The sequence below is a fragment of the Guyanagaster necrorhizus genome (assembly GCF_019112545.1).
Source record: "Guyanagaster necrorhizus MCA 3950 unplaced genomic scaffold BT62scaffold_9, whole genome shotgun sequence".
Classification (NCBI taxonomy): Eukaryota; Fungi; Basidiomycota; class Agaricomycetes; order Agaricales; family Physalacriaceae; genus Guyanagaster; species Guyanagaster necrorhizus.
Window position 1 is genome coordinate 307,367 of NW_025064888.1, and position 10,100 is coordinate 317,466.

Below are 10,100 nucleotides of genomic sequence, written 5' to 3' on the forward strand. Positions count from 1 at the left end.
AGTACCGTCTGCTGGTCTACTACATTTTTTACCATCAAAGACTCTGTGGACTGGGCTTCTCGACTGGATCTCGGGACTTGGTCAAAATTGAATCCCCCCATATTTACCCCTGGCATAATTATTTGAACTGATCTACTGTTCCGCTTTGCGCCCGCTTTCTTCCGTTTGTTATCCTTTAATACTTACCACCCTTGCCCATTGGCTAGGAATGTCCTGTAAGATCCGGTGCCCTGTGTCTTCCTCCAGCTTTTCCCACTGCTCGTACCCAAACCGTGTGATATCGTCACATTGAACCTGGCCTGTGAAAAAACTTCCGTCTAGCACTGCCATACATTCCATCGTCCCAGTAGATGAGAAAGGGCCATTTACCAACTCGTACCTTCTACGGTGCAAGAATGTCCACTTTCCGCTTCATATCTTGCCCAAGTCTTACTAGTTTTTCAGGTCAAGGCAACTCTTGAGCAGCTCTGATGGTAAGGACCAGGATCCGGCTGATACTCGAATGCGGTCCTCTTTTTTGTATATCAACTGTATAATACCACCTTGAAGTAGACGCTATAAAATTAAGCATCTCGTTCTACGCCCTTTCAACTTGGCTGTTAAGCCGAATAACGTTGATGGTTCAAGGCTTGTTAGTTTACCACGGCTTGTCGCGGTATATTCAGTACCGTAGCGTCCTCCCTGCTTGCTTTCATCCTCCCTTATCACCTCGATCTGAAGCCCTACATCCACTCTGTTACCTGACGTTGCCATAGTTAACGTGGCCCACGGACAAACGCCACGTGCGCCGCGCCGTTGATTATGGCAGTATTCAATTTTCTAAGCACTGGCATGGCGAAACTAGTACTACTATTAGGCCAACCATGTCAGCTGCTACAGTCAGATTCCGATGCCCGAAAGCGTTTCTCCTAGATGAAATCCGGTGACTCAAAGGTCTTTCGATCCCTTCTTGGACCTTTCGTCATGATTCCTTTGGCGATAGCATCCGAGCCTTCGTTTCTCATTACCCGTTATGACAACAGAGCAATCTGCTCCTGAATTCCTGGACTCGGTGACCTTCTGATCAAGCACTTCATGTATATTATCTAGCTAGGAAACCCACATTATTCTAGGCGATTTCCGAAACCTCGTGAGTTATGAATGGGAGGCAGGTAACGGTCCAGACCCGACCCGGGAGATAAAAGGTCCCATCCACACAGCACAAGCAAGTTCCTCCGCCTCCCTTCCCTGACTACCGCCATCATGGTCTCTGCATTGTTTAATATTAGGAAACAAGTAAGCATCCTCCCCCTCATTGTTCGTTGTCTTACCATCTTCAGTTCACGTTCTACGGCTCCTACCACACTAATCCCGTCAATGTCACGATTCATATAATATGCGTGCCGATGATTTTGTGGTAAGTACGCCGCGTTTATCCCGTCTTCTCAGCCCATAGAATCACTCCACAGGACTGGTCTAGTCATGGGCACCCACGTCCTACCGACATGGCTGCCCAACATCCACTTCGCGATCAACAAATACCTCGCATTCGATCTCAACTTCTCCACCATCTGGGCTGTCGTGAACTTGCTCTACTACTACATCCTGGAACCCACGGCTGCGGTGCGCCCGATATTCTCGCCACTTCTGTATCCTTAGTCATATCGTGCTTCCAACAGTTCATATACACCCCTCAAATGACGCTTTGTTTTTTGTCAGCCATGAAATTCTCCGAGCGACCAGATCATATGGCTATCGCTTTGACTTTACATGTGCTCTGCTGGATCGCCCAGTTCCTCGGGCATGGTGTCGCGGAAAAACGCGCTCCTGCGCTCCTGGATAACCTTTTGGGTGGTATGTCTTTTTATTTTGCTTGGCTATAATGGATGACTAGATATCTTTATGCCAGCTGCCGTTCTCGCTCCTTTCTTCGTACATCTGGAGATCCTCTACAAACTAGGATACAATCCCGAACTGCACAAAATCATCACTAACGATATCGGCAAGGAAGTCGCCAAGTTGAGAAAGGCGGAGGGTGCTAAAACGCGCTCTGCCAGTCAAACCGTAGCGGATGACCACTCGTAAGAAAGAACTGAATGTGGTACATAACATTGTACACTCATGAACTTATTTTTGTACATGTAAACTTATTTTGAATCTTATTATACTTCAAGTATTTTTGATATCTCGCAAGTCCGCAATTATTATAATTCGGTGGCAGAGCAATCGGGCCGGTAATGGTACTCATAGCCTCTACATATACAGTGATTATTACAGTGGTATATTAGACGATTAGATTGTATATGCAATACCTCTGCCCTTTCAGTATGTGTTCAAAACGTGCAAAGAAAGCGAGGATAGCTGAACCAAAAAAAAAAGGAAGGGGACATCCATATCATTCCCTAGCGCCAATCATTTGAGGCTTATATGATGCCAAGCTGAGAACCTCTCGCGGTTTCACGAGAGGTTTTATTCGAACGGGTAACGAGCCCGGTACGCCATTTCGCGTTGCATCCAATACTGATCATCAAGTCAGCCAATGAGAAAACAATAGAGAATGCACCAGAAATTACCTTCTTCATAGTGGTCATTGATATGCTCGCGCCTCTTATCAACTTCATAATCGTCTTCCGCCAGGGCATCTGAATCAAACATTCGCTCTCGTCCACGATGCAAGAATTGCCCCCAAGCCTTTCCACCGTTACTCCACGCTGCGCGATGACTAGGTGTCCCAGCCGCCAAAAGCCGCATTATCTCTTCATCGTGTCGCTGTTGGTGCCCGTCCATCTGCTCTTGAAGACTACCTTCAATAGTTGTGTGTCGAATGATGTCAATGGCATTGTCGTGAGGTACCTCCCGTATTTCAGATACTTTCCGTGACGACAGGGCTGACCGCCTCGGCGAACTAGCAGATTCACGTGCGACGGACGGATCCTCGTCAGGTAACGACATTGCCGTCCGAAGTGGTGACGGCCGTTCTACTCTCGACGTGCTAGACGAGGCAAGGGGGGATGAAGATAGGCCGTTGGGAGACCCGCGGTGAGAGGAAGATAGTAGAGATAAAGGCCGGAATGATGACAACGAACTGGCTATCTCAGGCTGTTGTCTGTGTGAACGGGGTCGGTTTGGTCGAGCAGGCGCGGTTTGTTCAATCAAAGGCAGTACAGGCCTCACTTCGACAGGACGTTCTCCTCCTTCTTCCTCTTCAAGGTCGAAGACCATATCTAGATAAGACATTAGCAGTAGGCGCCATGACATATGGAGATCCACAAACCTGTATTGGCGTGAGATTGAGGGGCATCCCCGGTCGCACTAGATCTCTCCTCCGATTGGACATCAAAAGTCACCCTTCGCTTAGGCTTTAATGATGGTGGTCGTTCTCCACCACCTGGAGACTCCCGTTCTTTACCTTTGGAACTGGGCGTCGACCGCGAAGCTTCGGGATCGCCGGGTGCAACCTGTGCACTATCACTTGTGCTTTGCGGCTGCTTGCCGGTTTCCTTGCGATGTCGCGCCATTTCCTCTTCAAGATTAACAAAATACCTGTAGCTGGCTGCGGTGTTGAGACCATCATCAAGATTTCTGCGAAATTGGAGCACTGTGACGCCTTCTTCATTATGCAGGTGGGATTTCTCGGACGTGAGAGTGATTGAAGACCCGATAGACGAAGGGAGTCCGTCATGGGGAGCCTGATCCTTGATTGCCCGGGGGTGGTGAAATGACGAAGTGGCAAGAGATGCCGAAAGCGTCGAAACACGAGGAGCGGGTGGTGACCGCGAGGTACTTGTTGCAGGTACTTCCACAGGAACAAAGTCTCGTACAGAAACAGTAGCTCCGTTGGAATCACCGGAGCTTGCCTCTTTCCACGACCGAAGTGTGGGTGACTTTGGGTTACCTTCTTCTTCCGCAACACGTAAACCTTCTCTATATGTGTCTACGAGAACCTGGACTTGCGCCTTGAGTTCATCTTCGGCTTGAAGCAACTGTGCGATCTTGACATTGACGATCTCATTGACATCTTGCTCTGCCTTTAGTCGGAGCTGTTCAGACTGAGTGGCGGCTATATTTGAGAGGCGAAGGAAGACAGGATCGGAAGTAGCAGGATTTGAGGAATACATCGGCTCCAAGTCTTTGAGATAATGAAGACCTGTTGGCGGTGGTGACAGGGTTGGAGACTTTGGGAACGACGGCGCGACAATGGGGGGAAGAACAAGAGAGAATAGAGGAGAATACTGCGGCGACTCTTCTTGGAGCGATATGTCAGCTTCGGTCTACAATTAGGAAGAAGTCAGCTCTAGTACGCCACCGCGAAAAAAAAAAAGACGCGTGGCGCCTGCAGACAAGGCAAACAAAATGCGCCCAAGAATGAGACTCACCAGTGCTCCTTCAAAGACTTCGATCCATCCTGACGGCGTCCTGAGCACATCATCCTCCACCCATCCCGACTTTGGTATAACAGGCCCTTCTCGAGTGGCCAAGTTTGCATACGAGTTCATCAGCAACGGAGCAGAAGTAAAGGCACGATATACAAGTGTCCGGCAAACGAGGCAGCCCAAAGACATGAATTGAGCGAACCGCGACGATCCCTCAATTGGTGTGCCACGAGAACGGATCCTCAACGTCAGTTGCGGGTGCGCCTGCGACAAGTAGCGTGAACGACGGCCAGTTCCACAGGAACAGCGAGCTTACCGCCGAAATCCCGTCGTGCTTCACATACACTTGGGCAAATCCTGGCTCCGTCGCAAGCTCCGCAGGCACTGGCCCGACCGGTTTCGAAGCCTTGATTTGTACATTGAGACATTTGCAAGCGAAACGGGATTTTTTCTTGCGCGAAGTCTCTGCCGCCATCGCAGGATACAGCGGAGAAGCGCGAGGTGGATGAAGGTGGGCGTCAACAACGGACTGATTTGGTTTGAATCGTGGATATAACGGGTCACGGCCTCGCTCTTCGCCGAGTCATATTGCACAGCTCTCAGGCTACGCTACTGATGATAGCTCCGAGTACGTCGTGTTCGCTTCTCTATTTACACAACTATTAAGTATATAACAGACCGCCTTCAATCAGTCTAGCGAGTTTTCTTCGACTCCTTGCTCGCTGCATCCGCCTCCTCGACCATGACCTGCCCATATTCATTCACTCGCTTGGGATCAATTCGGTATATCCACCGCTGGAAATAGAGTTCAGTCCCCCAAGTCGCCGGTCAGATGGTGACTCACTTGGTATAGGAAGATCAGAAATACCACATCGTCTCGGAAACATGCTAGCCGGTGCAAAAACGGCATCTTGATGCAAAACCTTGCCACAAACGGACATCAGCATCGAGAACGGGTCCTGGGCGTTCGGGACGTACGCAAATAGATCATCGACGACGGTCGAAAGAGTCTTATAGATCATCGACTTCATGGGCATATGGGCAACGCTCTACCAGCGGGTCAGCATCAGCAGGTGAGCAGGGAATGGATCCCACCTTGAGTTTGTAGTTGATAATCAGCTGAGGGACCAGTTGAGCCTGCCGAGGGAGTCAAAAGTGTAAAAGCATCAGAGCATCCGTTACATACGAATCCGAACATGTACACGAAGGACGTCAGGGTCGAAATGACAAAGCTGTACCATCCTTTGTGCGTGTTGTAGACCAGGGAGTACACGGTGTACGCAGCGAGAAGCGGAATCGCTGCATATGAGACATAACGAAACGCCAATTTATCGTACCTGCAGAACAAGTGAGCAGACAATTTAGCATTAGATATGGGAAAGAGTGGCGCAAGGCGTTAACACCGCGGCTGATCGCCAACACATCCTGCCTTTTCAATCTGCATCATCACTTCAACAACTCGACTGCCGGCTAGGAAACCCAAATAAAAAGGCAGGACCCGTCATGATCGATCTCAAATAGGACACCGGCCGCAAAGGTGCATCGGGTATAAGGCAATTAAGATGTTTCCGAAATCAAAAAAACTTCTCACTCTTGAGTCTTCTTCTCATCTTCGCTGAGAACATGCTTGTCTTTGATATCGAGCTTGTATGGGATCAAGGAACCTGTTGGGGCGGATACTAAAGATATATCCACGGCTTTTGTTATCTGTACGAAGGCGTCAGAGTTTGTTGATAAAACACTCTATATCTCACCTTCCAAGCTTCGATCAGCACACCCATACCGGAACCAAAGAGAATCATCCAGCTGGTGTTCTCGTTGTTGTCGATGAGGTATAACAAGATGACAATTTGGACAAAGACGTTCGTGACAATAGTTCTAGGCAGGAGTCAGTACCCTGCATCAAACTTCACTCTGGACGACCAAAGCTTCTCGCGGAAGCCTGCGGAGCTATCCAAATGATAAGCTCATCATCGCAGACGATGTAAATCGGGGGATTTCACGCGCAAAGAAAGACTACCAGAGCCCAGATGTGAAGGTCTAGATGGAAGCGAAATACCTAACAGAGACTCCAACCATCTCCTTCTTCTGCCGCCAATGAGAAACGTCGGATTTGAAGGCAAGCATCTCGAATCTGCACTAATCAGGAATCGCGCCATAAGCCTCAAGAAAGGGGAACACCCACAGTACATGAAGCACGCTGACTAGGCCGGTCAATCCGAGGAACCAAGGATTTGTCTCTAGCAACATTCGCTTGATTTCGTCGATTTCCGCGCTGGCCGATGTACCTTGTTGCTTCTCAGCGTCCTTGAATCCCTGCGTCATAGTGGCGAATAGCTGGAATTTCATGTACGACATAGGCTGGAAAACAACTTGGACTGGCAGCGCCTCGGTGCTACTGTTCACCTCAACATAGTGACTTCGTAGGTGCCAAAATTCATTGGGGAAAATGATGGGCTTGTAGAGACCTAAGGTAGGTTCGAAATCGTTGTATATGAACTAGAAGAAGGGCTTTGACCTTTTGTTCCAGTTTCATCTCTCACGTTGGGCACGAGGTGTATGTCTGAAATGCAACTACATGTCACTAAAAGCCAACCAAAAGATGATATAACTTACGCTCAAGAATTGGTGGGGGAAGCGAAGAGTAAGGAAGAACAGCGGGATCCGAAATGAGAGCAAGGGTTATGTTCTGCCGAGGGATGAGAGTTTTGCTGGCGAGAACAGACTCAAACTGACACTATGCCAATGTGGGACAATAACATCCACTTCTTCGGCCTCTTCCTCGACAGCTGTCTCGCCACTCAAAAGGTTCTTCTCCTTGCGAACCTTTTCCCGAGGAAAATATGGCGTGAGCACTAAGAAAATTTAATTAAGATTTCTCATGCATAGCAAACATACGCACGTTTTCGAACATGGTGGATGTTTCCCGCGTCAAAAAAGCTATTCGAGGGATCCAAAGTTGCCCCATTCTTCAGCAAGAAGATATCCGCCCATAGGGAGCCATTGTTCTTGACGACCTACGATAATGATTAGACAAGGTCAAAACCAAGCCAGCCACGCACATCCGGGAAGTCAATGGTATACTCCACGGACCGATGGTCATTATAGTCTCCAAACTTGATATTATCCCACACGAAATGTGGCAGATTGTCTTCCTTGTTAGTGTTGCGCCATTGCTTCGTGAAGACATCCGTATGTGGGGCCGTAGTAAAGTACACGTGCATGGAATATGTTTCGCCGAGAGGCCACGCCAAAGATGCATGCGTTGGGAGTTGACTCCATGGATCTACAGGATTCGTATTGACGGCCTGCTTTCCTCCAGTAGATACCGCTGTATCTGGACCAGCTGTCTTTGGCGCAAAAAACTTCGTGGCTACAGTCCGTAAATAGGAATCCGACAGCCAAGATGATTTTTTTGCATACCAATTTGCGTGATAGCCCAAAAGATGAATATTTGCTGGAAAACAGGCCTCGTTACCGGCTCGAGCAGAAATCACTCAATGCGCACCTGAGCGAATCCAAAGAACTTACGGAAGCCTGTTTCTTCTTGCTGGGCGCCGCCGGTGGCTGGAACAACCGCAGGAGCTTGCGCGGTCGACATTGCAAGTTCGAGTACGTGGGCAAGAGGCGACAAAAGGAGTCCGGGCCGATTTTACCGACCCGTGCAATTTAGCCGCAGCTTCTCAACTGACGGTGTATGGCGCCATCGGAGCCTACCATTAGAAAGTTTCTGCAATTTAACTACATAAATCTATTTCAAAAGGTTTAGAAAAGCACTCGAATCCAAACGGTAAAGTGTATGATATTACAGCCATAAAATGATCACTGATGTCGCGAAGAGGTTAGGAATCTGCCTGGGGGAAACTAGATAGCATTGGCGAAGTCCCACTACAACGCAACGTGCTCAGACATGCGCATGGCTCTGGGCTACCAAGTCAATGAGACGGAGACTTCTTGCCAAGCCAACCTTTCTGTAGGATCCCTGAGGATAGTACCACGGATAATCGTGGTGAAGCCTTCAGCTTCTTTGGAGCTGCTCTAGATAAGAAGGTTAGCCGTTCCATCTTAGAGGAAAGCTAAAGACTTGGAATGTCGACGTCACGAACAGTCGAAGAAGGGAGGTTGCCATCATTGATAACCTCGCACACGAGAACTCCAAAAGAATAGAGATCTCTTTGAGGCAGATTAGCATACTGGAGCAACAATGGAGGGGAATCGCATAGGACCACTGGTGCTTTGAACCGCAGAGTCCCTCTTGATGCGACCCGTTCCCGTGCAGTCGTATCGGGCACGCAGAATCCGAAAACGGAAACCTTCGCAGTCAACATTGGAAGACGGTTACCATCTCAATTTTCAGTCGTCAGGAATGAGAATATTGTCAGATTTGACATCTGCGTGAAGGATTTCGATGAGATGGAGAGCTTTAACGCTTGCGGTTATTTCCAAATAGAACCGAATCTTCAAATTCCTAGGAAATCGGTTTCTGCCTTCTTCCGGAGACCGTCAAGGGAACCGATGGACTTCTCTCTAGGAAGCAGTCGCTCTCCTCCACTTTTCTCAAGCACTACGCCCAAAAGAGTTGCCACATTAGGGTGCATAGAAAGGTGGAACATTACTCGAATTTCATCAAGAACTTCCCTGATAATTGAGATCAAGACATGTGGCTACCTATGTATACTTTGGCGAGGAGTTTTGACCGCGGCAAGTAAAGACAGACCGCTCAACAGCAATCTATCTTCTTGTACGTAGAAGCTGGCTCCCAGTCACATCTCCTTCCTTAAACGAAGGTTTTCAGGATCAATGACGTCAAGGTAGGCGATGAGTTCATAGGTAGTGGGTCTGCCTGAGATGTTGGGGAGACAGAACGCTTGGTCGGCCGCTGAAGCGAGACTCGAAGACATAGCTAGCATTGGATTTCAAGCCTTTGGTCCCTTCGATCCCCAGTGATTGAAAGAATTGCACCTTGGTTGCAGCCATAGTGCGCGTACATCGACAAGAGGGTATTCAATAATGCTGTAGCTTGGCGTTGTAACCACATTTGATAGGCGCTCGTACTAGCGAGGATACGAAGATCCAGCAGTAGAAGTTCCAGGGTCTCAGATTCCTTCCCTTACGAAGTTACGAACATCCTCATTGCTCAAGCTTCGTCTGTATGTGCATTTGAACGTGGAAGACTGGAGGTGAGCAGCAGAAGGGAACCCGCGCGAATGCCGTGGAATACCAGATCTCGGCTATCGGTTTCCAGCCCATTTTGCTAATATCATATGAGAGATAACATGAGTGCCCCCATTGTCTAATGGTTATGACGTCAGACTTCTATCGAGCGTTTAGATAATCAATCTGGAGGTTGCGGGTTCGAGTCCCGCTGGGGGTTTTAGTTATTTAATTTTGGGTTATTTCATAATTATTTAAATAATAGCCGCATGATAATACTATTCAAAGTAGTGTAATTGGCTGAAGTGCATAACTGAAGTCAGTTTACTGAAAAAAAAAAAAATACCACAGAGGTGGACTAATATTATAACCTTCATGCTGACTATGTTTGGGCACTAAAGAGTAAACAGAAGAAGATGAGAGAAAAAAGATGAAAGCAAAAGAAAATACAATTAAATGCAGAAGTTAATGAGTGCTTGTAAAAAGACAGAGTTTTTATAAATATAAATTGTGAATGTATCCATAGACCAGCAATCTCAGAATTATATGGGCTAGGATACAATCCTTGGTATAGACTGGCTGACAAAGCCATGA

General features: G+C 48.0%; 4 protein-coding genes and 1 non-coding gene across 5 annotated transcripts; 2 read left to right on the plus strand and 3 right to left on the minus strand.

Moving 5' to 3' along the window:
- The first annotated feature begins 835 nt into the window (after window positions 1-835).
- BT62DRAFT_930541 (DUF962-domain-containing protein) lies at window positions 836-2,202 on the plus strand. The gene is made up of 5 exons (XM_043185950.1): window positions 836-1,275; window positions 1,320-1,396; window positions 1,449-1,602; window positions 1,659-1,833; window positions 1,889-2,202. The coding sequence occupies exons 1-5, from the start codon at window positions 1,243-1,245 to the stop codon at window positions 2,062-2,064; spliced, it is 615 nt and encodes a 204-aa protein (XP_043041031.1). The 5' UTR covers window positions 836-1,242; the 3' UTR covers window positions 2,065-2,202.
- On the minus strand, window positions 2,164-4,873 carry BT62DRAFT_993219 (uncharacterized protein). Its single transcript, XM_043190390.1, has 5 exons — window positions 4,669-4,873; window positions 4,356-4,616; window positions 3,254-4,250; window positions 2,553-3,203; window positions 2,164-2,499 (listed from the first exon to the last, which is right to left on the minus strand). Exons 1-5 carry the CDS (start codon window positions 4,825-4,827, stop codon window positions 2,375-2,377), a joined length of 2,193 nt encoding a protein of 730 aa, XP_043041032.1. The 5' UTR covers window positions 4,828-4,873; the 3' UTR covers window positions 2,164-2,374.
- A 100-nt stretch (window positions 4,874-4,973) lies between these two features.
- Window positions 4,974-7,969, minus strand: BT62DRAFT_930542 (cleft lip and palate transmembrane 1). The gene is made up of 16 exons (XM_043185951.1): window positions 7,861-7,969; window positions 7,776-7,809; window positions 7,415-7,725; window positions 7,255-7,369; window positions 7,089-7,207; window positions 6,969-7,041; window positions 6,871-6,915; window positions 6,538-6,820; window positions 6,412-6,486; window positions 6,107-6,230; window positions 5,944-6,059; window positions 5,539-5,689; window positions 5,448-5,489; window positions 5,331-5,401; window positions 5,197-5,275; window positions 4,974-5,147 (listed from the first exon to the last, which is right to left on the minus strand). The coding sequence occupies exons 1-16, from the start codon at window positions 7,951-7,953 to the stop codon at window positions 5,046-5,048; spliced, it is 1,833 nt and encodes a 610-aa protein (XP_043041033.1). The 5' UTR covers window positions 7,954-7,969; the 3' UTR covers window positions 4,974-5,045.
- Window positions 7,970-8,360: 391 nt separating this feature from the next.
- BT62DRAFT_930545 (uncharacterized protein) lies at window positions 8,361-8,690 on the minus strand. The gene has a single exon (XM_043185952.1). The coding sequence runs from the start codon at window positions 8,678-8,680 to the stop codon at window positions 8,429-8,431; it is 252 nt and encodes an 83-aa protein (XP_043041034.1). The 5' UTR covers window positions 8,681-8,690; the 3' UTR covers window positions 8,361-8,428.
- A 944-nt stretch (window positions 8,691-9,634) lies between these two features.
- Window positions 9,635-9,726, plus strand: BT62DRAFT_t60. The gene has a single exon. It is a non-coding gene; the product is annotated as a tRNA-Arg (tRNA).
- The last annotated feature ends 374 nt before the right edge of the window (window positions 9,727-10,100 follow it).

What these genes read in the sequence shown, in the direction of transcription:
- BT62DRAFT_930541 (XM_043185950.1), top strand. Translation starts at nt 1,243, where the DNA reads ATGGTCTCTGCATTGTTTAATATTAGGAAACAA. An exon ending in TGCGTGCCGATGATTTTGTG is followed by an intron (nt 1,397 to 1,448) that starts GTAAGTACGCCG and finishes ATCACTCCACAG; the next exon opens with GACTGGTCTAGTCATGGGCA. An exon ending in TCCTGGAACCCACGGCTGCG is followed by an intron (nt 1,603 to 1,658) that starts GTGCGCCCGATA and finishes TGCTTCCAACAG; the next exon opens with TTCATATACACCCCTCAAAT.
- BT62DRAFT_930542 (XM_043185951.1), bottom strand. Translation starts at nt 7,953, where the DNA reads ATGTCGACCGCGCAAGCTCCTGCGGTTGTTCCAGCCACCGGCGGCGCC. An exon ending in AGATGAAACTGGAACAAAAG is followed by an intron (nt 6,821 to 6,870) that starts GTCAAAGCCCTT and finishes AACCTACCTTAG; the next exon opens with GTCTCTACAAGCCCATCATT. An exon ending in TTATCAACTACAAACTCAAG is followed by an intron (nt 5,402 to 5,447) that starts GTGGGATCCATT and finishes ACCCGCTGGTAG; the next exon opens with AGCGTTGCCCATATGCCCAT.
- BT62DRAFT_930545 (XM_043185952.1), bottom strand. Translation starts at nt 8,680, where the DNA reads ATGTTGACTGCGAAGGTTTCCGTTTTCGGATTCTGCGTGCCCGATACG.
- BT62DRAFT_993219 (XM_043190390.1), bottom strand. Translation starts at nt 4,827, where the DNA reads ATGGCGGCAGAGACTTCGCGCAAGAAAAAATCCCGTTTCGCTTGCAAA. An exon ending in AGCACGACGGGATTTCGGCG is followed by an intron (nt 4,617 to 4,668) that starts GTAAGCTCGCTG and finishes TACTTGTCGCAG; the next exon opens with GCGCACCCGCAACTGACGTT. An exon ending in TCAATCTCACGCCAATACAG is followed by an intron (nt 3,204 to 3,253) that starts GTTTGTGGATCT and finishes TGTCTTATCTAG; the next exon opens with ATATGGTCTTCGACCTTGAA.